This window comes from Panthera leo, chromosome C1 (genome assembly GCF_018350215.1).
Source record: "Panthera leo isolate Ple1 chromosome C1, P.leo_Ple1_pat1.1, whole genome shotgun sequence".
Classification (NCBI taxonomy): Eukaryota; Metazoa; Chordata; class Mammalia; order Carnivora; family Felidae; genus Panthera; species Panthera leo.
Window position 1 is genome coordinate 38,670,161 of NC_056686.1, and position 27,316 is coordinate 38,697,476.

General features: G+C 38.0%; 1 protein-coding gene across 14 annotated transcripts in view; it reads right to left on the reverse strand.

Moving 5' to 3' along the window:
* Nucleotides 1–27,316, reverse strand: part of LOC122227036 (BEN domain-containing protein 5) — a 1,450,833-nt gene that overhangs the window by 515,358 nt on the left and 908,159 nt on the right. The window contains exon 2 of one of the 14 annotated variants that reach the window (XM_042951166.1): nt 26,316–26,373. The exons of the other annotated variants lie outside the window; for them this stretch is intronic. Coding sequence (XP_042807100.1) covers nt 26,316–26,373 — 58 coding nt within the window. The remainder of the gene's footprint in view (nt 1–26,315; nt 26,374–27,316) is intronic. 14 annotated transcript variants of the gene reach the window in all.

Below are 27,316 nucleotides of genomic sequence, written 5' to 3' on the forward strand. Positions count from 1 at the left end.
GAACAGGGATTTTCATATAAACATCAATGGTAGTATCAAAGGCTGTCTAGGGATGTGTTTGGGCCCACAACAGAATCCATTTACGTCCTACTCCCAAAGCCACCACAGATAAATATACAGGTAACAATAGTCTTCTTGTAATGTAAATGCAACTTTTAAGACAAGTGCTGCCCCCTCCCCCAGGCACTCTTCCTTTCCAGCCTGATTGCTACCCTAAACCTTCCTATATTGAAATTTTGGGGCTACCAGTGATGAGGCAGAAAAATAATGGCCTGGAAGGTGCATGGGGAGTCAAGAGGAAAGTCGTCCTCTCCTGATACTTCTGTCCATGGAGTATAAGTGAATCAACAGTTCCTGAGAGGGAAATGGGGGGAATAATGACCTCCAAGATATCAGGTCTTACTTCATTGTTTTATGTAGCAAATATTTGTTAAGTATCATGTACCAAGCATTGTTTGTCTAAGAGAAGATGTAAAGGAAGCAGTGGACTAAAAGACTGAGAACCCAAGTAAGATTAGTTACCATGAAGCTGAGTTTCAGAGGAAAAAGTGGAAAGTGGAAAGTTCTTGATAGAGAAGGGAACAGTGAAAACCAAGATAAGATCAGTGCAGAGGTAAGGGTATAGAAAGAACAGATGATAGTCTAAATTTGTGATGTGATTGAAACATGCAGAAATGTGAGGTTGATGGACTAACCTAGTTTCAGGGTTCCCAGTTTGCATTCAGGAAGAATGCCAGTTGAAAGTGGCCTTGAGGTCTCTGGTTAGTGACCTGTGACCCTAGCTTCAGGCCCTGGCTCACAGATCTGAGAGCAAGGTGAGCATGTCTTCATATGTTAGTGATTCCTACAGTGACGGGCCCCTCAGGTTATGATGCTGATGTTCTCAACTCTTCATTTACTAGTATATCCGATCAGGGTCCATGCTTTAAATTCAATCACCCCAGTTTTCTCCTATTCTAGCCAAGTTTAGCAACTTGACTCTGAGAGCCTACCATCTCCACCAAATTTGATTATGTGCTATCAAGAGAATTCGTCTAATGCTTGCAGCTGTCCCAGCTCCTCTCCTGAGTGGGTCGGATGCCTAACCTGATTTGCAGACAGAGTGAAGGTAATGGGCCCTGGGGTAATCATTCAAGGAAGTCAAGATGCTGCTCAGGGCTTAGATTTTCTAGAATCTACTAAGAGTACAAATAAAAATCCATTTGAGAAGGGCTCAGTAGGTCAAATTCATGAGGACTTTCAAGTAACAAAAAGAGTAGAGGAAAATAAGACTGGGACTAAGTAGGAGGAAACATGTGTCTCTCATTTGTAATGCATTTCTGGTTTTTCTCTTATTTTGCTTATTATGTTTTTACTATGTCGCAGGCATCATGTTGAATGTTGTATATGCATTATCATTTAAACCTCACAATAATCCCATGAGCCAGGGGCTATTAACATCCCCTTTACATAGACAAGAAAATTGAAGCTCAGAGAGGTAAAAAATTCCCTGAAGTGACAGGGTTAGTAATACTCAGGGCTTATACTAGATGCAGACTAATGTGACTTTGAAGTCTGTGCTCATAATTCCTATGGTACCTTGCTACCCTCCTTTCTCCCTTTGCCATCCAGTCATAGCCCTATTTCTGCTTCCAGAAAAACCTGCTCTCCCAGTACTCTCCTGTTAAAGACTCTTCAAACAACTCCCTATCTTCATATTCTGGTTTGGCCTACAAGGCTCCGTGAGATCTCCCTGTGATCCAGTATCACCAGCCATTTCTTCCTCCTTGAATCCTATGTTTTATTCATACTGAGCTACTTACAACTCCCTAACACAATTTTATGCTATTCCTCCCATACCTTTATGGGATCTCTTTTTATTTGATCTTTCTTTCACTTGGAGTGATTCCCCTGTCATCTTACCTACTTGGTGAACTGCTACTCATAGATGTGCATAAGGTAGACTGTCAATAAAGGCTAAAGTATTTTTTTAAATGAACTAATTAATTAATGGACAAAAGAATGTATAAATAAATGTCTACCCTTTAACATACTTCCTCTCTGAATCCTTCTCTGACCATTCAGTCTTCATTAATTTATCTCGACTTTGACACATAATAGTAAAATAAGTTTTATAACTTGGTATGTCTGTTAATAATGAACACCAAAAGTAAGTGGAGATTTCTTCAAAGAAAGGTAGGCTTCTTGAAGACAGGAAGAGTGTCACCTTTTCCCTCTCTTTCTCACTTTTCACTTTGTCACTTTCCTCTCTATCGTCTCTTCACAGAGAAGTTAACAATACTTGGTCATTTTAAAAAGCTGTAATAAAAGGAAAAGAAGACTCATCTCTGAAGATAAATGGTAGACATCATAGGGAGGTAGATTGTAGCTCGGTATAGAGACTCTTTAATATTCAGCTGAAGGGCAAGTAGAAAGGCCCATGTTATAGGGGAGTGCAAGCATGGGAAGCTTTATGGGATCCCATCAAGTAAGTTCCTATACTTGATGTTAGGTTAGACAAGGCTGCCTTCTGATTCTGTTTAATACAGGTGTGAGATATCACTGAAAACAATACAACAATAATGATAACAGCTATTATAATTCCTAATATGTATATATTATTGACCATGTGGTAGGCCATTGTAAATACATTATAATATATTAAGTTCTTTAATCCTCACAACCATCCTCTGAAGTTATTCCTGTCATCCCAATGATATGACGAAAATGAATATGGGGTCAAGAATGCTTGTTTTTTTTTTATTTATTTATTTTGAGAGAGACACAGCAGGGGAGGGGCAGAGAGAGAGAGAGAGAGAGAGAGAGAGGGAGAGGGAGAGGGAGAGGGAGAGGGAGTGGGAGAGAGAGAGAGAGAGAGAGAGAGAGCGAATCCCAAGCAGGCTCTGCCCTACTAGCGTGGAACCCGATACAGGGCTTCAACTTAAGAACCACAACACCATGACCTGAGCTGAAATCAAGAGTTGGATGCTTAACCAACTGAACCACCCAAGTGCCTCAAGAATTCTTGTTCATAAGAGGAAACTTGTCCACGACTCCCCAGAAGACTTCATAAAGGAAAGAGTCCAACATCTGATCCTGCCAGAGATGCAGAGAGATTCAAGACCTGGAGTGTGTGCTCTCAGGACTCAGAAACTAAAGGCTGATTGAGCTGTTGGAATAAACCATCATCGTGGGTCCATCCTGATGACTAAAGAGGACATCCAAATGTGTGAGGGCACCCTGTAACTCACATCCTCAGATCCAGTCATGCATGAACATGTGAGTGAGCAAAGCATACACATTCACACACATGTTCAGTAAATACTGAACACATTCCAATCATACTATATATACCTCTCTACTATAGCCTCTATCTAATTATATCAATTTGAATATATACCTTTCTCCATCATTACACTGAGCCTCTCCCAAGGGCGGGGACAATGTATTGTTTACCTCTGGTTCTGCAGGACCTATACAGAGCTTTGCATATAGAGGTTCTCAAAAATGCTTATGAATTGGGTAAATGAATATATTTGTGAGTGAACTTTAAGGGATTAAAAATTGGAATAAATAATTTCAGCCATACCAATCTATGTATAGTGTGCTCTCTCCATGTGAAACTGTGAGTCATGCCCTGAATACATTATGTTCTCAAAAACCTTCATGCCTTTTAAAATGCTGTTCCTTCTCTCTGCAATTGCCTTCCCCTACTTTTCTACGTAGTACATCCTTATGTAGAGAAGTGAGACCCAGCTCAAATGACATTTCCTCTTCGAAAGCTGTGTCAGCAACTCCATGAATTAATTGCTCTAAATGCTAATTGTAGACACTTGTATATTTCTAATTCATCTCAAAATCCATAGCACTTAATAGTGCTTGGCCCTGAAGAGGAGCTCAGAGCATGTTTGTTGAATTAATGAGTGAGTGAATTTATGACTTAATGAATGACTAAAATGGTTCCTTTCCATTTACCATACTCTCTGCCTTCTCTCCCAACTATCAGTCAAATTCCAGTACATCATTTTGGAGAATTCTAAAGGAGATAGGGCGCCTGGGTAGCTCAATTGGTTGAGTGTCTGACTTCCGGCTCAGGTCATGATTTCACAGTTCATGGGTTCAAGCACCATGTCGGGCTCTGTGCTGACAGCTCAGAGCTTGGAGCTGCTTCAGATTCTGTGTCTTCCTCTCTCTCTGCCCCTCCCCTGATCACACACTCTCTCTCTCTCCAAAATAAATAAACACTAATTTTTTTTTTAAAATTCTAAAGGAGGAATCAAAACAAGGCCACTCAAATATAATATAAACACTTCCTGTATCCTATAATATGCTACCTGTTTGATGCACACTATTATCTGACTGATAAACACATTTCTCCCACCACTCCAAGGCTGTGCTCACTGAAATTCAGCCAACAATTGCAATTGTAGAAACAGTCTCTTCATTTCCCATCTTTATCAACCCAGGGTAGGGAGAAGCAACCTGGCATCCAGTTTTCTAGGTATTTTTGAAATTAAGGTAAGACTTCATCCCTCTTCCTTTCATAAGGGCAGCCAAATCTCTGGTTTGTCATTCATGTCAACATGTGGCCTTTAGCCTACGTTTAGTTGGAACAACCTAGACTACCACCTGGCTGGAGTCAGTTGGCCTCCTCTTTTTCTTCTCCAGTGTCTGGCACAGCCAGGCAGCGGGCATGGATGCCCACATTATAAATCCACCTTCCCTTTCCATAGGCAAACAGGAGCTATCCTATCGTCTCCCAAATAATTATAATGGTGCTCCTGTCACCAGCATATCTATTCTTATCTTTCACCACACTTTGTCACAGCTAATCTCTTGATGAGTCACAGGGAGGGGGAGAAAGAGAGAGTGAGGGAGTGCTCAGATACAGGCAACACATTTTTACACCGGATGTCTAATCTGATTATCATCTTATCAGAGGCTGATGGGCACTAGTTGTGGGAGGAGAGAGACAGAGCTACATACTGCCAGCTGAGTTTTTGATAACAAAAAAGACACTGCTCGATTCTTGAATTAACCTTTTTGTCCTACACACTGTATTGTTTATTTTTCATAGTTTATTTTACATGTAGTGTTTTTATTTATTTATTTTTTTATCTGTGCCTTCTGGAGAAGGACACCCACACACTGTGGCAGCAGCTGCTTCTATTAATTCCAAGCCATTAAAAAAATTAAAATTAAACCCAATTACCTCGTCTGGTTTAGAATTGGGGAATAGCTGAGACTGATTATTCCCCCTGGTCATGGACGGCAACAATATTCCTACCTACACGTGGCTGCTGGCAGAATGCTAATGCAGCCAGAAATTCCAGGGACAGGCTCTCGACACAAGGAGAGGCTCTAAGTCATGTACTCTATCTTCTCTAATCCAGATTCCCGAGAGGATGCAAGAGGAGGACCCTCGATAAGATATTGGAATAGCTATGGTTCTTGGGAAGGATCCTTCCTCTCTTTGTGCCTCGGAATAAAATGTGGTTACTAAAATGTGTCCTATATCCCTCTTAGGGTTGTTGTGACTCTTAGGTGAAAAGGACTTTACTTTCAAAACTATCATATCCTGGGCTACAGGATAGTGTATAAGGCAGTATCAGAAATGAGGTAGCAGGCTAGAGCTGGAATGGCTCATCTTTGCACTAAGTTGTGTACTAAAGTTACTTTCTTGCTGCATCCTGGGTAGAATAACAATAAGGGTTCAGCGTGTGAGGTCTGAACTAGACTAGCATCTCCTTGTAATCCCCTTGCATACAGCCTAGTGTATAGAAGGCACTCACTAAGTACTTTGAATAAATGAATAAATAAGTCAGGCAGGGCTGAGTTTTGACTGAACAAATAGAACTGTGTTCACGTCCAACTGTAGACGCCTTTTAGAAATATAGTTAGAATACAAAAGAAAGAATGTGGGCTTGGGCTCTATTCTACTTCCATTACTTCTCAGGTAGTCTTGGATCTGGGTTTCCACATCTATAATATAAAAATAATATCCACTCATGGATTTGTTTTTTGTTTCTGTTTATTTATTTATCTTGAGAGAGAGTGTGTGAGTGAGCAGGGAAGGGGCAGAGAGAGAGAGAGAGAGAGGGGGAGACAAGAGAATTTCAAGCAGGCTCCACACTGTCAACACAGAGCCCAATGCAGGGCTTGAACTCATAAACTGTGAGATCATGACATAGGCTGAAACCAAGAACCTGACACTTAACCAACTGAGTCACTCAGGTGCCCCCATGGATTTGTTTTGAAGATTAGAGATGAGATTTGTACCTGGCATGTAACAGGTGCTCAGTAATGTAACTGTGATTATCACCATGCTCTGTACGATTAATAGTTGGCATCACACTATGTCTTAGTTCAGAACAATGAACTCCAAGTTCACACTAAGTGTGCTTATGGCATGAAATGGGCAGAATAGGTAGGATAGGGGACAAAGGAATATGTGACAAGGGACAACCCTGTTTTCTCTTCCTGATGATTCCCATGCCCGATATAACCAACACCTCCCTTTTATTTTTTTTAAGTTTTGTTTGTTTGTTTGTTTGTTTAGAGTGAGAGCATGAGCAGGGGAGGGGAATGTGGAATATGTTTAAGAAATAGAGTCTAAGCAGTCCTTATAGAGAATAGTCTAATAGCTTTTGGCATCATGTGGTATAAATCTAAAATTATTTACTTTAGGTTTTGGTTACTCTTAAAGAAAAAAAAAAACTTCATAATAAACCCTTAACCAGCAATGAGCTCAAAAATACAAAAGTGGATGCTTCAAAATGTTCAGTGATGACTTTTCATTTCTCATGAAATTTAGTAATGGACATGTAACTTGTATGAAATGTTTGTTGGTATTTACGATCCACTGTAAGGGGTGTATTGATAACATGACCACATAAAAACCAGAAAAACATAAATCTGCTGAAGAAACATCAGCATCTACTTGATTTAACAGTTATTTTAAGAAAACTGATGCCCAAAGACTATAATTTAAGCATGTAAAAGCAGAAGCATAAAAGAAAAATGATTGAAATTGTTTTAGAAGAAAAATGTAGTATATATGAAAATCCATACTTCAGAGGGAAGTTAGTATCACTTTATTTAAAGTACATGACTGTTCTCTAAAATAATTTCAATCATTTTTAATTCCAAATTTTCTTGTATATAAAGTGGTAGCCATTGGGGCACCTGAGTGGCTCAGTCTGTTAAGCCTCTGACTTCGGCTCAGGTCATGATCTTACAGTTCATGAGTTCGAGCCCTGCGTCAGGCTCTGTGCTGACAGCTCAGAGCCTGGAGCCTGCTTCAGATCCTGAGTCTTCCTCTGTCTCTGTCCCTTCCCTGCTCACGCTGTGTCTCTCAAAAATAAAAAAAACAGTAGAAAAATTTTAAAGTGGTAGCCATTAATGTCTTTTCACTATTTGCAGACCTAAAACCAGCATCTTTAGATCAGTGTCATCAGATATTTCAAATAGAAAATAACAATTACAATGTAAATTAATTATTTTCATCTAATTCATGGAATCAAAGTAAAGCTTTTCAAAAATCATTCTGTTGTAGATATCATATGTTTTCACTCTTATGTGGATCCTGAGAAACTTAACAGAAACCCATGGGGGAGGGGAAGGAAAAAAAAAAGAGGTTAGAGTGGGAGAGAACCAAAGCATAGGAGACTCTTAAAAACTGAGAACAAACTGAGGGTTGATGGGGGGTGGGAGGGAGGGTAGGGTAGGTGATGGGTATTGAAGAGGGCACCTTTTGGGATGAGCACTGGGTGTTGTATGGAAACCAATTTGACAATAAATTTCATATATTACAAAAAATAAAAAAAAATCATTCTGTTGATGGTAAAATACTGTCTTAGTGGTAATGACATCGCCAATTCAGTAAAATAAAAAGTTCAACATTAAAGATAAAGTTACTTATTTTTTGCAACAATATGAATACAAATTTTGGTAAAAGCAAAATACTTGTTAAATGAACAAACATATGGAGTAGAAATTTATTTTTTAAATTGGTTTGTGGTGTCCATATAAATCATACTTGCATCCAAACAAACTTCTATTTTCCACCTTCAAAATAGAAACTATAGTATCTCAAAATTTACACAAAGTAAATGAACAATTTTTTATGAAGCTAATAACAAACCACACAAACATAAAATTTTTGTTTTTTTCAGGAAGGCAGACCATGCTTATTTTCTTTACTGTCTGCCATCAATAGGATTTGAGATTTTGAACATTTAATAAGCTGCTTTGTTAATCAACATTGATTTTGGTTTTTGTTGTCGTTGCTAATGAGACCTCTAAATTTTAGTAATGAGGCTCTGAATGAGAACAAAATTTTGGTTGCATTTTGTTCAAAATCAATTGAAAAATTTTAATCAAATATTCAACAATGAAGCACCAAAGTATTTCAGCTTTTAAAGCTTTTATCAAATTGCAATTATTGAAAACAAAGCTTGCAAACAAGAAGACATGACATTTATCTCTACAAAAGCATGGGAGGAACTATACAAATTAAATGATGAAAGCACATTTGGAGTACAAGATTGAATTTTGAAATTCAATGATTATACTTTGGGATAACTTACTTTAGGAGGAGAATTTTGTGATGAAGCTCCTATTTTGAATTGGATATTTATATAATATGTTGTGCCAGAGTAGAATGAAATTGAGAAGGCCTACAATTTTGCAGCATCTGCATTTGGTGAAAATTTGAAAGAGTCAAGAAGCATCTTATTTGAAAAAAGTTGTTTTATTAAAAAAAAATAATCCAAGAAAATTTCTCTGAAGGGAGTAAACAAGAGAGTAACTACAAAAATATTTGGACAAAAATATTGCAATACTAAAAAGCTTACAACTGAGAATGTCCTCGGGGTTCCTCGGTGGCTCAGTCGGTTAAGTGTCTGCCTTTGGCTCAGGTCATGATCTCATGGTTCGTGAGTTCGAGCCCTGTGTGTCGGGCTCTGTGTTGACAGCTCAGAGCCTGGAGCCTGCTTTACATTCTGTGTCTCCCTCTCTCTCTGCCTCTTCCCGGCTCATGCTCTGTCTCTCTCTCTCTCTCAAAAATAAATAATAAACCATTAAAAAAAACTGAGAATGTCTTCTATTTAGAAGAATTTGCTCTAAGTTTACCAGGTACTTCAGTACCTATAGAGATAATGCCTTTTATTTAAGTTTATTTTGATCTACAAAGGAGAATTAATTGAACGTGTCAACAATTTCTAACTTCTTAACCATAAAATACAAGTCTGAAGAAGACTGAAAGCAATGTTATCAGAAATAAAACTAATAAAGCCTGACTAGAAAAAATATATTCTTCATAAAAATAACAATGATATAGTACTAGATACACATGTAGCTAAGAAACTCGTTGAAGCATGTGAATGTGTGCTGAAAGTAACTGAATTGATTTAAAGAAAATAAATATAAGTTTTTCAAAAATATTGCTTTAATGCATATTGATATGTATTTATTTTATTTTATTTTGTTTTTTATTTAGAACAAATTTTGGTTTTGAAAATTGTTTTTAAGTCCAATGTAGTCAAACAATTGGCAGCTAATACATGAATATTTCCAAAAATATACAAAACTTTATTTTTAGTTTCCTCATTCACTTTCAGTTGGGAAGATAAATCTTTGTGGTCCTATCCATTTGCCAACCTGATTGCTGTTCTTGAACATCTTAAAGTTACCTAAAATTCAGCCTGATTAAAGTCAATCTCTTGACCTCCTCCACACCCGGACTTCTGAAAATGCTCCCAACTCAGTAAATAGACTGACCATCTCCATCCATTCAACTGAACGCGACAAAAGCCTTAGAGGCAATCTTGATGTCTTCCTCTCTTTGTCTTTTTCCTTCCTTTTTTCATTCAACAAATTTTGCCTAAGAGCTTCCCGTGTTGCATTCTTCTAGATGGTGAGAAAGCAGAAGTAAAAAAAGAAATTCCATGCTTTTATGGAACTTAAATTCAAGTGAGAAAGAGATAAACAAATCAATACATGATATAGTGTAAGATAATGATAAGTGTAATGAATACAAATAAAGCAAAGTAACGGATAGTGAGTGATGGAGGGGCTATTTTAGTTAGGATGGTCAGAGAGGTAACCATTTAGTAGAAACTGACTGATACAAGGAAATGATCCATGTACGTGTGTGTGTGTGTGTGTGTGTGTGTGTGTGTGTGTATGTGTGCATGTGTATCCAAGAAAATAGTGGTCCAGAGGGAAAATCAAGCACAAAGGTCCAAGGGCAGGAATAAGTTTGTTATGTCTTTAGAATAGGAAGGTCAGTGTGATGAAACAGGAACAAGTGAGAAGGTGGTTGGTACAAAATTAATTAGGAAGGGAGGGTGGATCCAGACTACAGGGCACTGCAGGCCCTGACTGGAATTTTGTATGAGAAACCACAGTGGGGTAGAGATACTAAGGGTGATGAAATGAGTTGGTTTACATTTTCAAAGGGGCTCTGGAGTAGAAGAGTAGTCTGTGGTGGGCAGGAGGGGGATGACAGCCTGAGGCCAGTCGGATAGCTATTGTAGTGGTCCAGGAAAAAGATAATGATGGCTTTAGTTAGAGTGGAAGCTGTGTAAGAAGTTGCAGGATTTGGAATCTATTTTGAGGGTAAACACTATCATATTTGAGGATAAACTGAATATGAGATGTGAAAGTAAAAGCAAAGTCAATAACGACATTAAGGTTTTGACCTGATATCATTTACTGAAATTGTTACATCCTCCATCTCATTAAGGTCTTTAAATTCTGTCTTTAGAAGATATCTCCAAACTCTACTTATCTCTATTTCCATGTTTTTCCTACTTTGCTGAAAAAGTCTCCTACACTGCCCAGCTTCCTTTTTCTCACTTTTCTCCTCTCCAATCCCCTCTCCACATAGTTTTTCACAGCTTAATTGGATCATGTCATTTTCCGTATTAAAACTCTTACACAATTTCCAATTATGTTGGAATGGAGATCCAAACTATTTAACATGACTTTCTTACTTCCTCAGATGAACCAAGTTCATAGTCTATCTCAAGACCTTTAAATACTTTTCCCTCTATCTATCCAGTTCTCCACACTAACTCCCTCCTTTTCCTAGTGACATCTAGGAAATTTTTGTTTTGTTTTTTTTTTTTTTTCATTTTTGTTTTACCTCAGATAATATCTTCCCTATCACCATCTAAATTAAACTCTCCTGTTAGTCTCCCTTGAAGCAACTAGATCCTTTCCCTAAAAGCACTACTTCAATTTATAATTACATGTGTATTTGTACTTGTTTACTTGTAGTTTATGTTTCCAGTAGGTTGTAGTTTCTATGTGGGTAGGGACAACATCAGTTTTTTTGCTCACCAGTGAATAACCTAGCATCTGACACAGTACCTGACACATAGTAGACTTATAGTAAATTTTATTAATTGAATGGAGTAAATATGTATGGGTGAGGGGATAATGACAGAGAAGGAAGGTAAGAAGGCTGATTGTTGGTGGCCTGCGTGGGACAAGGAGTTTAAACCCACAGTGGGCTACTGGGTTCCCAGCAGAGCTAGGTAGGGGTGGGTATTGTCATGGAAGGGCTTCTAACTTGTTCCATTAGTTAGATTTTGCAAGACCTCACACAGTGCCTCTCTCAGAGAAAAGATAAAGACATTAATCATCTAGACAAAGGCCTCCTCTCATTTCCTGTCTCACATAATGTAGTTCCCTGATTTATTTCTGGATTCTTCAGGTTTCTGCTTCCACAACCATCAGATCAGAGCTTTTAAGCCAGAAGATTCATTGTTATGCAGCACTATCATGTGAGGAGTCACCGGAAGGCCTTCCAGACTGTAAAAGTAGAACTCAGTGTGGTCTACTCAACAGGAGGGCTCTCATCATAGTGGCTTCCCAGTATAGAGTGGTTATAGGCTGTCCCCCCGTACTCACTGAGTGGGGCACTGCCAGGCTAGGCATGACCAAAGTGGGGGGGGGGGAGGGGCTGGGGGCTTAGCATTAGATAAAGAAATATAGAGAAGCAGGACCATCTGGAGTATTTCTGATTCATTACTCAACCCGAAGTCCTAGTACAGGGAGTACCTTTTCACTAAGTAAAATGAACTGAGACCTCAGTAGAAAGTCTAAGGAATAGATCATGAGAGTAGATTCCAGTGGACTGGAGTCCAAGAAAGCCAGAAAATGTCCTAAATTCCAGGTTGCTACATCCAAGGAGCTTAGTCAAAAAGCAAAGTGAAAAGTTATCTGGTCCCCAAACTAGGTTCCAAGTGTAGGGGGATAGGGCATGAGAGATAGTGATGTTAGAGCCAAGAATGAGTCAGCAACAAAGAAAGTAGATTGCCAAGGGAAAACTGAGAAGGGACAGAGGCATGGATAGCAAGTGACTTCCAGCTTTCCAGGGCAAGAAGTACAATCACAGTCTTGAGTGGATTAAGATGTGATCAGAATCAGTGAAAGGAGGAGAGCAGGATTACTTTCCAGAGATAATATACATACACGGTTTCAAGCCAGGTCACACCAAATTATTCTTTCCTACTATGACAAAGGGAATGAGGAGTAAGACCTACTTTAACAGGAATGAAAGGCTGGCATAAATACATGGGGAAAAGAATGGAAATGTTAAGGAGATATCCCTTAGGATGTCGGTCTCCAGTGGATGAGGAAGCTGGACCAGGCTATTGCTCCATGTGAAAAGTGGTAATGACTTGATGACCTGTGGATGCATAAGGACTGGCAGGCTGGAAGGTATGGCATTTGAAGGAAGCAAAGCACTGACCAAAAAACAAAGACTGAGATATGACACAACCTTGGGAAGTTCTGATACAGAAAGGGTAATCTTCCATAATGGTGCCAGAAGAATTACCGAGGTTTTATGACAGCTGCCAAGACCCCAGAAGGACAGATTAAGCAACACACAGCAGGTTATCTGGGTCATAACAAGTGTTAGGTCAGGAATGGGGCCTGACACAGGAATCAGAAGGAAAGGCAAAGATCCATTATCCTGGCTAGGAGGCTGAGTTAGGTTAGGACTTAGTCGTGATTCCAAGAAAAAATTCTGGGAAGGAAGGAACTTTCTGCCAGTGTCTCTTATGACTATGTACAGAATAGGACTGAACCCCTTACATGGCTGGGACTAAGTCTATAGGTAAGCTAAGTTGTAAAACCACAGGAGTCTACTAACAAGTGTCTAACTATGTCTAGCCTACTATGTTTATAATTACTTCTTTGGTGTCATTTCTTCTAGGAAGTTTTCTCTCCTTCACCACCAGTTATTCTCTTTCTCTGCCCCTGTGATCCGTGTATTACCCTATGATAACATGCATCAAACTTCATTATAGCTTAACATCATTCTTCCTTATCCCATTAGAGTGAGGCCATGTCTCTATTTGCACATCATGAAGCCCTAATGGCTAACCCAAGTTTGGTACATGTAATCACTACATAAATTTATTGAATCAGTGAGTCAGTGAGTAAGTGAGTAAGTGAATGAGAGAGTATATAAGTCAGGGAGTAGCAAAAGATGAGGTTGAAAAGGCAGATAGGGACCAGATCATATGGTTGGTGCCTTGTAAGCCATGTTGTGGAGTAAAGACTGACCCTAAAAGAAGTGAAGAGCCACTAATGGATTTTAAATATGTTCTCAGTGACTCCCATACTCAAAGGCCATTGGCTTCTAAAGGGGCACTGGCTATGTTTCATTAGATCACTCCCTCACAAATTAACTGGTTAAAATGTTGGCTCATAGGAATCAGCTCTGACATTTTGGTCTTCATCACATGAAAGACAATGTCTAAGTCAACTTCTCAATACTCATCTTCTGCCTGTGAATGGTACAGACTCCTTTCTATACCATTGATCTTCATAGCTAAAAAAATATGTAAAAGAGCTTTCATACTTCAGTAGACTTATTAATCTTAGAAGTTCTAAATTCATGTATTTCACAACCTCCTACTTTTCAGAGTTATTATGCTAATCAAAATAATAAAATAGACTCAATCTTCTGGTAATTGAAATGAGTAAATGAACTTTGTAAGTCCTCTTCCTGAAAGTTAAGAACCAGAAGCATAGGGGGGTGAGGAACTTTTAATTTTCTTCCAACAAGAAATACATAATTGTTCTTTGAAAGATTTTCTTTGTAATCTATCTGGGAGGTCTATAAATTCTTTATACTGACACAACTATACACTTTTATAGAAAGATAGGATTTTTAGGCTTATATAGTCCAGTGTCTTCAAAACATTTTTTTTAGTTTCTTTAAAAGTGCTTTTTGAAAAGAAAGTTAGCAGAAAAGCACAATATATAAAAAAACCAAGCAAACACAAGGAGCATTCAGATGGCAAGAAATAAGGCAAAGGGGAGTTTCTGTTTGATCTGGTTCAATCTTTTCATTTTACAACTGAAGCTTAGAGAGGTAAGTGACTGGGCCAAAGCCATACTGGCTGAGAACTACTCTTCCAATTATGTTTGTTTTGTTCATTCATCAAACAATTGTTTATCAGGCACAGTTCTTGATGCTGAGGATAAATTAGTGTGTAAAACAAAGTTCACACTTTTATGGGAGATAATAGACAAATACTGTGTGTGTGTGTGTGTGTGTGTGTGTGTGTGTGTGTGTGTGTAGCAATGATCAGTGAGTGGTATGAAGGAAAAAAAGGCAGCATAAAGGAATAGAAAGTGAAGTAGGAGAATCACAAGTTTGTTCTATAGGGCTGTCAAAGAAGGCCTTTCTGATGAAGTCACATCAAAATGAAAGAAGGAGTCAGTCCAGTGAATTTCTGGAGGAAAAGTATTGCAGGCAGAGAACAGCAAGTGCCAGAAATGGCCCCTTGCTGGTCATGCTCCTGCAGGTATTTACCCAAGGGATACCAAAATACTGATTCAAAGGGACACGTGCACCCCAATGTTTATACCAGCACTATCAACAATAGCCAAATTATGGGAAGAGTCCAAATATCCACCTACTGCTGAATAGATAAATAAGATGTGATTTATATATATACAAAGGAATATTACTCAGCAATCAAAAAGAATTAAATCTTGCCGCTTGCAATAACATGGATGGAGCTACAGTATATTATGCTAAGCAAAATAAGTCAGTCAGAGAAAGTCAAATATCATATGATTTCACTCATACATGGAATTTGAGAAACAAAACAGATGAACATAGAGGAAGGGAAGAAAAAGTAAGATAAAAGCAGAGAGGGAGGCAAACCATAAGAGATTCTTAAATACAGAGAACAAACTAAGGGTTTCTGGAGAGGAGGTGGGTGGAGGGATGGGCTAAATGGGTGATGGGCATTAAGGAGGACACTTCTTGGGATGAACACTGGGCGTTATATGTAAGTGATGAATCACTGGATTCTGCTCCTGAAACCAATACTACACTTATGTTAACTAATTTGGATTTAAATAAATAAATTAAAAAAAAAACTAACTACAATTTCAAAAAAGAACATACACATAAAGCTCCTGACATACACTGGTGGTCCACTGTTGGAATCTATCAGAATTATTTACTTAACTTTCTTTGAATGAAGCATTCTTGTCATAGTTGGCATTAGTAAATTTTGGCTGCTCAGCATCTATTTCCTTTCCTTTAAAATTTTTTTTTAATGTTTATTTATTTATTTTGAGAGAGAGAAAGAGAGCTCATGCAAGTAGGGGAGGGGCAGAGAGACAGGGAATCCCAGGCAGGCTCTGCACTGTCAGGGCAGAGATCCACGTGGGGACTGATCTCATGAACCATGAGATCCTGACCTAAGCCAATGTCAAAAGTCCGACATTCAAATGACTGAGCTATCCAGGTGCCCCCATTTTTTTTTAATTTAATGTTTATTCTTGAGAGGGAGAGAGAAAGAGATCTGGAGAAGGGATAGGGCAGAGAGAGAGACAGAGAATCCAAAGCAGGCTTCTGCACTGTCAGTGCAAAGCCCGACATGAGGCTCAAACCCACAAAGTGCGAGATCATGACATGAGCTGAAGACTGACCACCAACCAAATGAGCCACCTAGGCACCCCCTATTTCCTTGTCTTAACAACAAATTATTTCCTATACTTAAATAACTCCTTCCTCATTGGGTACAGTTTGTTGGAGTCAAAAGGAAAGGCCTTGCTGTCCCATAGCTAAAGCACATGACCTTATCTGGACTAATCAGATATGACCTCCAAAGAATCTGCATTTTGAATAGAGAAACAATAATAATAATAATAATAATAATAAATAAATAATAAATAATAATAATAATAAAAGGCTTGGTGTTCCTTTATGTCCTGACCAGACTGCCCCACTCCAAGGCTGCTTTTGTGGCTTCCTTCCCTTATGTTAAAGGTTTTCCCTTCTTGCTCACTCTAAGTCCATGTCTCTTTCCACCTCCCACTGATTCTGTAAGTCCCTAATATCCTGCAAATGGCATTTCCTTTTGCCAGAGTTAAACAGAATAGATTTCTATTCTTAGTAAGTAAAGAAACTGTATCTTATACATTTATAAATAACCAATTTAACTTGAGACAATGAAAACAGCACCAACATAAGCCATATTTGCCTTCTAGATAATTAGAATTATGTTGTTGAACAATAATGTTGATAAAGAAATTTTGAATTACATACATAGTCTTTGCCAACTCATTTGCCTCTCTGAAAAGCAATTTCTCCAACTAAAAAAACAAGAAGATTAAATTAAAAACCAAACAAAACAAGATGAAACTAACTGATCCTCTAAGAGTCCTTATTGAATTGACATTCTAGGATTCCAAAGACTATGAGATTATGATTCCAAGAATTTCACTGTAATGTTATTAGTTTTATATCTTCAAAGCTCTAAACAAAGACCAGTAAAAAAAAAATTCAGATCATATAATAGTCTCAAATCACACTATAAACAGTTGCCTATTTCAACTCCATGTAAGAGTAGCTCAGACATTCAACTGCTTATTGGGTTGAATAAGAAATAAGAACATAGTAAGGGAGCTATGGTGTGTCCACTGAAAAATGTCATTTAAGATCACATAGTCAGTGGTAGTTAGGCTTCAATTCCAGAGGCTAACACTTAAGCAGAATACTACCCTACTAAGTAGCAGAGCTAGGTAGGGTGTTCAGGGAAGGAGTCCTCAAGAGAGTGGCTTCAGGCTGAATTTTGACAGTGGGATAAAACGGCATTTCATTCAAATGAGAGGAAAGATTTCTTAGACAGAGGGAGTGTATATGCAAAGGACCAGAGATGGGAAAGCACAAGATGTGTTCAAAGGAACTGGACCATGTAGCTGAGGCATAGGTTTTATATAGGAATCACTGAAGAAGTGTCTGATGAGAAGCCTAAATCCAGTTGTAGGGGATGGGATGGGGTTTGAATGTCAGACTAAGGAATATAATCAATTAAATGTATCATACATATGCTCTACTTTCTCCAAGTAATCTTTCCTGCTTTGCATATGCATCCTCTGCCTTGCATGTGATGGCCAAAGGAAAGACAAGATCCAGATAATGTTATCAGAGTTCACATAGTAGACTTTGGAGAAGTGTTAGCTAAAATAGAATAAATGGGTAGGTTCCTGTTCCAAGTAGGACTATCAAACACAGCCAGCTTCCTATCAAAAGCTTTCACAACTAGATTAATCCTTTTTAAGAGAGTTCTAGGGGGTGTCCTGAGTTAGGTCTGGAATTTGGGGAGGGCATGGGCAAGTGGTGAAGTGTGGAAAGAGGAGGGGTGTGACAATACAGTGGTTAGAAAATCCAGGCCTTTCTCCCTGAGCTGGTCTTCCGTCTTGAAGCATAAAACTGAGAAAGTGTTGTGCAAGCTGACAAGTTATTTCAAAAAGGGTGGGGCGGGGGAGAACAGAAAAAATAAATCCTGTGAACTGAAGACAAAGGTGATAGGATCAAGAGGTAAATGTAAGGAGAAAGGTCTTAAAGGAAGATTTATTAAAGAGCATGGCTTGCATCAGTCCTAGAGGCAGGAATAATTTGGAAAATAAATTCAGCAATGTTTCCTGTCTTTTTGGGCTGAGACCTTACAAAATGTCATATTTCTCAAAAATGAGTCCCAGTCCACCCCAGGGCTCCCAGCTTGCCCAAGATGGATTCCCAGCACTGCGACTGCATGTTTATAGGAATGAGGGTAATAGAAATGGCAACTTTGCTCTTTCTGGCTTAGTTTTGGTCAGAAATTGCATCTCCATTTACTTGAAAATCAGTTGGAATATAGCTGTAGTGTCCATGTTACTGGAAACAGCAAAGCCTTAGCTGATCAAAAGTGCTTTAGAATGCTGAACAGCCCGCATAGGCAGCCTGAAGAGAAGAGAACTGCAGCCCTGCCTCTGAGGCTAGTATACCCCACCTGGCTATCTCCAATTTCAAAATTTAGTTAATTCTCAATTTCCTAACTCATTCAAAGTAGATCTGTAAAGATAATGCAAAATTCAAGCATACATTCAGTACCTTCTCCATGTAAGCATTTTTCTAAGTACTAGATATTTGAAGATAAACAAGACACAATCCTGTCCCTTAACACCGAGAAATTCAGTTTTGCAAGAGATACAGGCATCATGACCATGATAAGAAGTGTCCTGAATGCTGTGATAGAGGTGTGTGCAACGTGTAATCAGAGCACAGAGAAATTGTGTATAATGTAGGGGGTTCATCCAGACCTTTGAGCTGAATCTTGGTGGAGGGACGGTTAGGAGCTCACCAAGAGATAAAGGGATGACAAAGGAATTTCTAAGCAAAGATAAAAGCGTGGGAAGATGGAGTTGGATTGTGCACACCATTTAAAGGAACAGATTTTTAAAGTACTATCAGATGTTTTTACATATCTGCTTAAAGACTCCTAGTGCCTTTCCACTGCACAAAAATGTTGGAAAGTCAAACTCATCACCACGATGTCATCTCCACCTGCTTCATCTTTCACTGCTGTCTTTCTTTCCTCCTTTGCTCTAGCCCCTCAGGCCTTCTTTCTGTTCTTCAAATACATCAAGCTCAGCCCTATCCCAGGGCCTTTTCATTTGCTCTTCCTTCTCTCTCAAATGCTCTTCCCTCAACTCCTTCTCATCTTTCATATCTCATCCCATTGTCACCCTGACAAGTTTTTCCCAACCACTTAATTTAAATTAGACTAACTGCAGTCACTCTCATCCCCCTTTTTTATTTTCTTTGTAATAAAAAACATCTGAAATTTTGTTTCCTGCCACTAGAGCATAAGCTCCTTGATTACAGATACTCTCTGTCTATATCTTCAGTGTCCAGAAGTTCCTGGCTCAATAACTGAATTGAATAGATGAATTCAATGGTGATGAGAACCTTGCATTAGTATGCAGGGCACCTAATGAAGACAGGTAATAGATAATATATAATATTATGTATAGATTATATAATATATAGAGAGATAATATATAATAGATATAAAGGTAGGTGAGACTGGCAGTGGTCATTATAGTAATAATATTCACCAATTAGTGGGCATTTTCTGTGTGCTGGATTCATGCTAAGCCAATTACCTTATTTAACCCTCACAGTAATTTTGGGCTATAAGAACTCTCTGCCTCATCATTTAATGATGAAATATTTGAGAGATAGAGAGGAATTTAGTAATATGTCAGGATCATATTGCTCATGAACACCAGAACTAGAATTTGAACCCAATCTGACTCCCAAATCCACAATTTAACAATTCAGTGAAGAGGGGTGATTAGACTGTAATCTCTCTCAAGCTACCTCAGAATCTTGCCATCTAAGGGGTCTTCTACAAATGCATGCTTGTAAAGGAGTGTATCATTCTGGAAGGGATGTCTTTGATGGCAAATTGTGGAGAAGCGACAAGTCAAACCTAGAGTAGATCTTAAATCTTGCCGTCAGATAGCCAGAAATTCTCTCTATGCTTAAACTCCATATGTACTGACCTTGGACAAACACCTAGGGCAATATATCCACTTTTACATAAAAATCCAGAAAAATTGAAAGCCTATTTGTTTTAGAACAAACACTTGGATAGAAAAGACAAATTCAGCTAATTTCCTGGACCTTTGACCTCATGATGGCTAAAAATGGCATTGTGTATGTGTGTGTGTGTGTGTGTGTGTGTGTGTGTGTGTGTGTGTGTAGTTCTAGATCCAAAATAAATCTGAAGTGAATTATAGAAATGTATATAAATAGAAATATAAGTAATAAGCAAAAGAGAAAATGAAGACAAGATATCATAGGCAGGAAAATAAAAGCTTGAAGCAATAATATTACAAACAGGTGTGTACCATAAAGTCCTATGTACTTATTGAAAGCAGGCTTAAAAAAAAAAAGCAGGCTTTAAATTTGAGCTTCCTAGTAGCCAAAGCAAAAAAAGAACTATAACCAGTCATATGATTCTTAGAATTCATAAAATAAAAAACAATCCAGTTGCCTGGGGGAAAAATAAGCCAGTTACTCACAATTTTTCCTGGTTATGAAACCTGACAAATTTTTTTCATGCCTTCCTTCATGTGGTATCCATCTGGTTTATTACCACATTTAGTGTAAATTCATTAAGAAAGTTCATAAGATTATTTTTATGGGGTCCTTTAATGCAGGCCAAGGGCAATACATCAAGGGGAATTCTACAAAGGCAACTCTATAAAGTACAAAGATAATGCAGTCCAGTTATGCAACTCTCAGATTATCTGGCATTGTCTAAGGACAGGGGAACTAATGAACTGTGTATCTGTGTAATTGAAGCAGGCTTCAATTAATGCTATTATTGCAACTCGATTTTTATTTAGAATAAGACAGCACAGAATTTGAGGTTCCACTTTGTTTCAAATTCCTGGAATATAAATAGTACACTCTGGTAGTTAAAAGCATAATCTTACTTCCTACAGTCAAGTAAGTGGAGGATAGATCTGATACGCTCTTTTGCAAATCAAGAAATTGTAAAACTGTGTATTGCCTACATGGCCAAAAAGGAACATGTGGATAGGGTCAACATTATCAATGGAAAAATACACCAGATCTCATCTAATGCACTGACAACTGGCATAAAACTGTGGAATTTTCAGTTCTCAATTTTAAATAAGATTATATGTTTTCTCTTTTAATTAGAATAAAATTTTCATTGGAATTGTTGGCCACTGAATTGAGCTGGCCAAGGGCTTCCTTACACATCAAAGAGACAAAATTTTGGGAGTAACTACACATTTACTAGGGAGTGCATTCGACCTAAACTCTAAAATGCCACTTTGAGAAAGGGGAGTCTGGAAAAGTTCCCTGTTCAGTGATTGTGTTTTAATAAATAAAAAGACAGCTGCGATGAAGAGAAAGCAGCATATGGGATAAAAACCCTACAAGTAAATTGTCTCCAGAACGTTGCAGTAATCCCCGTGGCATGTGCTTCCTAGAGAATGATGGGACGTTTGTCAACACACGTAGAGCAAACGATAGGAAAAGATTCCCATATATAATTCATCTCTCTATCAAGTTAAATACACAAATACCTCAGTTATGGGTTGGCACAGACTAAATATTTAAAAGCTTCCCACAGTGCTCCAGGTCCTCATTGTTGCCATTCCAGACAACAGGGAACAAGCATTTCCCTCATTCAGAGTCACAGACAGACACCTCTTTTCTCTTGGTCAATAAGCACTATCATTTTACACTGGCTGTTAGTACTTTCCTTGGCCAGAAACAATTTCGGAGAGGCTTCAATCTAGAGGGAATACACCCAATTATACTCATAGATGTGCCTGATTTTTAAATTAAGTATAGGATTCCACTCTTCTCTATTCCTTAAAGAGATTTTTACTATAACATCTATAGCATATTATATATATATATAATATATATATATTATATATATTATATATATATAATAACATATATATATAATATATATATTATATATATTGTATATATATTATATATATATAATAACATATATATAATATATATAATATATATATTATATATATTATATATATATATAATAACATATATATATAATATATATAACATATATATATATATATAACATACTATAACATCATCTATAACAATGAGCATGTGTGCGCATGCGCGTGTGTGTGTGTCTCCTCTAAGATAGAAACCACTTGAGAATAGTAGTTATTATTAGTAGTTGTTTTGGTACACTCAACACCTCTCACATAGGGGATGCTTAAAAGCTGAGTACAAATGAATGAATGACTACAAAAAGATTCCCCCGCCCATAAAAATACTTGATTTTTGAGTGCTTAACACCATCACTATCACCTCACTAATCCTGTGTTCTATGCTCCTCAACAGACCTGATTTAAATAATCAAAGTTACATCAAGAATACTTCAAACAATATATTCTGTGTTAAGATTTTTACACATAATTTCTCAGTTGAAATCTAATTCTATTTACAAAACTACTTCACATGAACATTTTTTGAATCAGAGTCACTATATAAACCATCTTTTCCACTGCTGTGTTGAGTCCTCCATATAGATTTGAAAAACAAGAGTGAAAATTAGCCAAGCACATGCATGATAGATTCTTACTAAGTCATTATTTAAAAATCATTCATTCGGAGGTGCCTGGGTGGTGCAGTCAGTGCACTTGGGCATCTGCCTCTTGGTCTCCGCTGGGGTCATGATCTCACAGTTCGTGAGTTCCAGCCCCGCACTGGGCTCTGTGCTGATGGTGAGGAGCCTGTTTAGGATTCTGACTCTCCTTCTCTCTGCCCCTCTCCCACTTGTGTGCATGCTTTCGTGCTCTCTCTCTCTCGCAAAATAAATAAACTTAAAAAAATTAAAAATCATTCATTCTTTGAGTAACCACTTTTTTTCCAGAGCAATTTGTTTCTTTAAAAGGAAGACTTCAAGACATTAAGATACAATCTATGTAAATAAATGTTAACTAAAAATAATGTCAGCTGTCATTTGCATCATATGAAATATTGTTAAGAGCTGAAGAAAACAATCATTTTGCTTCCAAATTCATTCATTCCCAAAAATGATCGAGATGAGAAAGAAAGGGTGGGGTGTGTGTGTGGGGGGACAGTGAGTTCCTAACACTGATAAACATGATCATTTTAATATTAACAATTAACATTTATTAAGGGATTATTATATAACAGGACTGTTATATTCCATTATTATTATATGTCCCCTTTAAGAATGAGAAAATAACTTTGAAGAGTTAAGTAATTTCCCCAAGTTCACGTAGCTGATGAGTGGTGGAACTAGAATCAGAATCCTGATGTGTCTAACTCTAAGCCTGAACACAAAACCCAGATCCAAATAGTCCTGTCTCACCAGGGCCTCACAGAATAGTAGGGCAGAGAAACAGGGTCTGTGAGCTCCTTGAAGGCCAGAATGCATGCTGTCCCTGTTCTATACTCTGATCCAATCCTGTGGCTTTAAAATCCAGTTAGATACTCTTGAATTTATATTTCATGCTCTACTTTCCTCCTGAGCTTTAGACATGAATTTAATTGTCTATAGACACCTTTGCTTGGATGTCTAGTGGACATCTCAAACCTACCATGTCTGAAATAGAATTGTTGATTTTCTTTCTTCAATTGCACTAACCAGTAATTGAGGACATAAACCTAGCGGTCATGGCTCCTCTCTCTAGCACCTCACATTAAACCAAAAGCACATTTTTTTGACACTGTCTGAGACATACCTCCTGAAACCAATCACTTTTCAGCACTTCACCTCTGGGACCCAAGCTCTATCAGCCCTCCCTGGACCACTGCACTTACCTTCTTACTAGCATACCTTAAAGCACCATTTTCTATCTCCTGGGCCACTAGCAGCTTCCTTGGCCTGAGGCCCCCCCCCCTCCCATCTTTCTCCTGGATGACTACAGCAACCTCTTTGATGACTTCCTAATTTCACTCTTGCTCTTTACCCTTCTCTGGCCCCTTTAGTCTACTCTTTAGTGGCAGCCAAGTGATATTTCAAACAAAAATTAGATTCACATCACTTCCTTATTGAAAGCCATCTAGTGGCTTCCCATTAAAAACTTAGGGCAGGGGTGCCTGGGTGGCTCAGTCGGTTAAGGGTCCGACTTCGGCTCAGGTCATGATCTTGCAATCTGTGAGTTCAAGCCCCGCATCGGGCTCTGAGCTGACAGCTCAGAGCCTGAAGCCTACTTCAGATTCTGTGTCCCCCTCTTTCTCTGCCCCTCCCCCACTCATGCTCTGTCTCTCTCTGTGAAAAATAAATAAACATTAAAAAAAATTTAGGGCAAAACCTGAAGTCCTTACCACAGTCTACAAATTTCTACATATGGTCCAACTGGCAGCTATTTCTCAGATCTCATTCTTACTATTTACTCAGTTCTGCTCGGTTACACTGGTCTTCTTACTTGTTCTCATCCCTGGGCCTTACTCCATGCTGTTCCTTTTGCCTGGAATGTTTTTCTCTAGAGCTTCATAAGACTCACTCCCTTATTTCATTCAGATTTTTGTTCAAATGCCCCACATTATCTAAAATATTCCTCCTTCTATAACTCCCTATTTCTCCTTCCTGACTTTTCTTTCTGCCACTGATCAGTACCTAAAAGTATACTATTTATGTTTTTTTTTTCAAAGCATTGGGTTTTTTTAAGTTTACTTATTTATTTTGAGAGAGAGAGAGAAAGAGAGAATGAGCGAGCAGGGGAGAGGCAGAGAGCAAGAGAGAATCCCAAACAGGCCCAGCACTGTCTGTGCAAAGTCTGATGCAGGGCTTGAACTCCTGAACTGTGAGATCATGACCTGAGCCAAAACCAAGAGATGGATGCTTAACTGACTGAGCCACCCAGGCACCACCTATTATATTTGATTTGTTGTGTGTCTTGCCCCCTAATATTAAAGTTTCATCAGGGAAAAGACTTCATTTTATTCATGATGTCTCCCTAGGTTTTAGGACAGGGTCTAGCACTCAGTAAGTAATCAATAAATATCTATTGACTGTATGCTGTTTCTCCAGGGTCCAATAAAGACTTGACACATAATTTGTGCAAAAACATTTGTGAAAAAAAATGGGCATGAATACCAAAGGGTGGTAGGTGAGTGAGATATGTTTGGAGCCAGCCAGACTCAAGGTTGCAAGGTGAATTCCTACCCACCCCCCAGCTTTATTAAGGTATAACTGACAAACAGATTTTTAATATATTTAAACATACAATGTAATTATTTGATACATTTATCTATTGTGAAAGAACTTGACACATCTGCACATCACATATTTACCTTTTTTATTTGATGAGAACACTTACCTTCCATACTGTCTTAGCAAATGTCAATTATACAACACAGTATTATCAACTAGAGTCACCATATGATATATTTAATCCTCAGATCTTCTTCTTCTTATAACTGAAAGTTTGTACCCTCTTACCAACCTCTCCTTGGCAACCACTTTTCTACTCCCTGTTTTTATGAGTTCATTTTATTTTTAAGATTCCACATATAAGTGATACCATGCAACATTTGTCTTTCTCTGTCTGGCTTATTTCACTTAGCAAGGTCACTCTTAAAGGTCTCTTCAAGGGATGTGTAGAGAGTCCAGGTGAGAATGGGTGAGTAGGCACAGAAACAGGCTCACTTTGAAAACTTACCCCTTGCAATGTGGATACTTTATTATAGAATCCTACCCAGGTAATTGAATCCAGCCCAGATAATGGTGGAGTTGGTTTTGCATTATGGAGAAGGGATTGAAATCTCCATTCATCTAGATTGGCTTTTGGCTTCGTTTCCAAAATCAGCATTTTTGCCAAGTAGCTCTCAGCCTGGGTTTAAATATCTCTAGTGCCTAAAAACTCACTGTCACATTTACCAAAACTTTGCCTGCTCTATCGATTCCCCCACATCATATATTCTCCTGTGACAAATACAGTGTTAAGCAATACAGAAAAGAAAGGAGAGGAAACCAGTATTTTCAGACCCAATTTATTTAATCCTCATAACAACCTGGGATATAGAAATTTTTATCCTCAGTTTAAACATAATATGATTAAAGTCTAGAGAGATGATGGGACTTGCTCAAAATTTAGTACTTGAACTGAGACAATGTCAAGACTTTTTGAAAGCAAAGCAAAACAATGCAAACAAACCAAACCAAAACCAAGGTAAACAAGCAAACAAAACACCACTTGGTTAATACCCACACTCAAACTAGCTAATGCATAAGAGAGTTTAAAGCAGGACTATTTTCAAAGGTAGAAACCAGAGTGTAGGAAAATCAGGATGGATACTGTACCCAGAGCCTAGATACCACCTGGAGGCAGAAAGGGGTGGGAGTGGTTACTAGACCCTGGAAGCTGAGGGGCAGGGTTGAGAGGGGCCACTACAGCTACTGTGACAAGGGACATAGCCAGCCATTATGACCCCTCAGGGAAAAAACTAGAGAAATACATACCACAACTTTACATTTCTTCCTCTTCTGTCTTTTGGCAGTATCTTGAATTGTCTGCAACCTAATATAAATCATAGGCCAAGGGAGACTGTTGAAGTGATCCATACAGGTGGGCCCGAGGGGTGAGGTGTAAAACATGGTAAAAGGGTGGAGATAAGATCAGGAGGGACAAATTGAATATATCCTGCATGCCTACTTAAAGAAGGTTATGGAAAGCTATAAATAAACCTGAATTTGGATTATACTGCTTTCTCTAAATTGCCACATTGTATGTTTTAACCTGCCAGACTCTTGTTTTGTTCACTATAATAAGATTCTCTTTCAATGATTATTATTTTGCAATTACAGCCCACTTTAATGAAAATTATGTGCTTTTTTCATAATAACTTCTCTAAAAATTCCTCTTCGGTACTTTCTGAACATCCCATAGTTCTTTCAAAGCATTTATATATAGCCTTTTTTTAATCGTTTCTCTAAAACAATTAGAATTTCATTATTACATTTGAAATTTTAATATAGTCATTATAATGTCAAAGGAAACTTCTCTGAGACACATTCATATTTTCATATTAATGGAAGTACTGTTATAATGTTAATAGAAAAATGGGTTTAATCAATTATTTAATTCATTCATTAACTACATATTACCTCCAAACTCAAGGGAATGTAAAACAAACAACTCATTTAAAACAACAAAAAGGATTGAGCTTTGGAAACTTCCAAGATATAGTTAGTAACTTTAAATCATTTTTATCTGGAATGACTAATCCAATAGGAGGAGAAAGAGCATACTATGTGAAAAGAACACAGCCCTTTGGGTTAGAGAGACCTGGAGTAAAGTCCCAGCTGTATAGTTGATGAACTGTGTGATTTTGCAATGTGTCTTAAAGACTCTGAGTCTGTTTCTTTGTCTACAAACTGGGTGAAATATGTATCTCACAGTTATTTGAGGATTGTGGTAAATAAAATATGCAAAGATTATGAGTCCTTGGCACCTTAAAAAT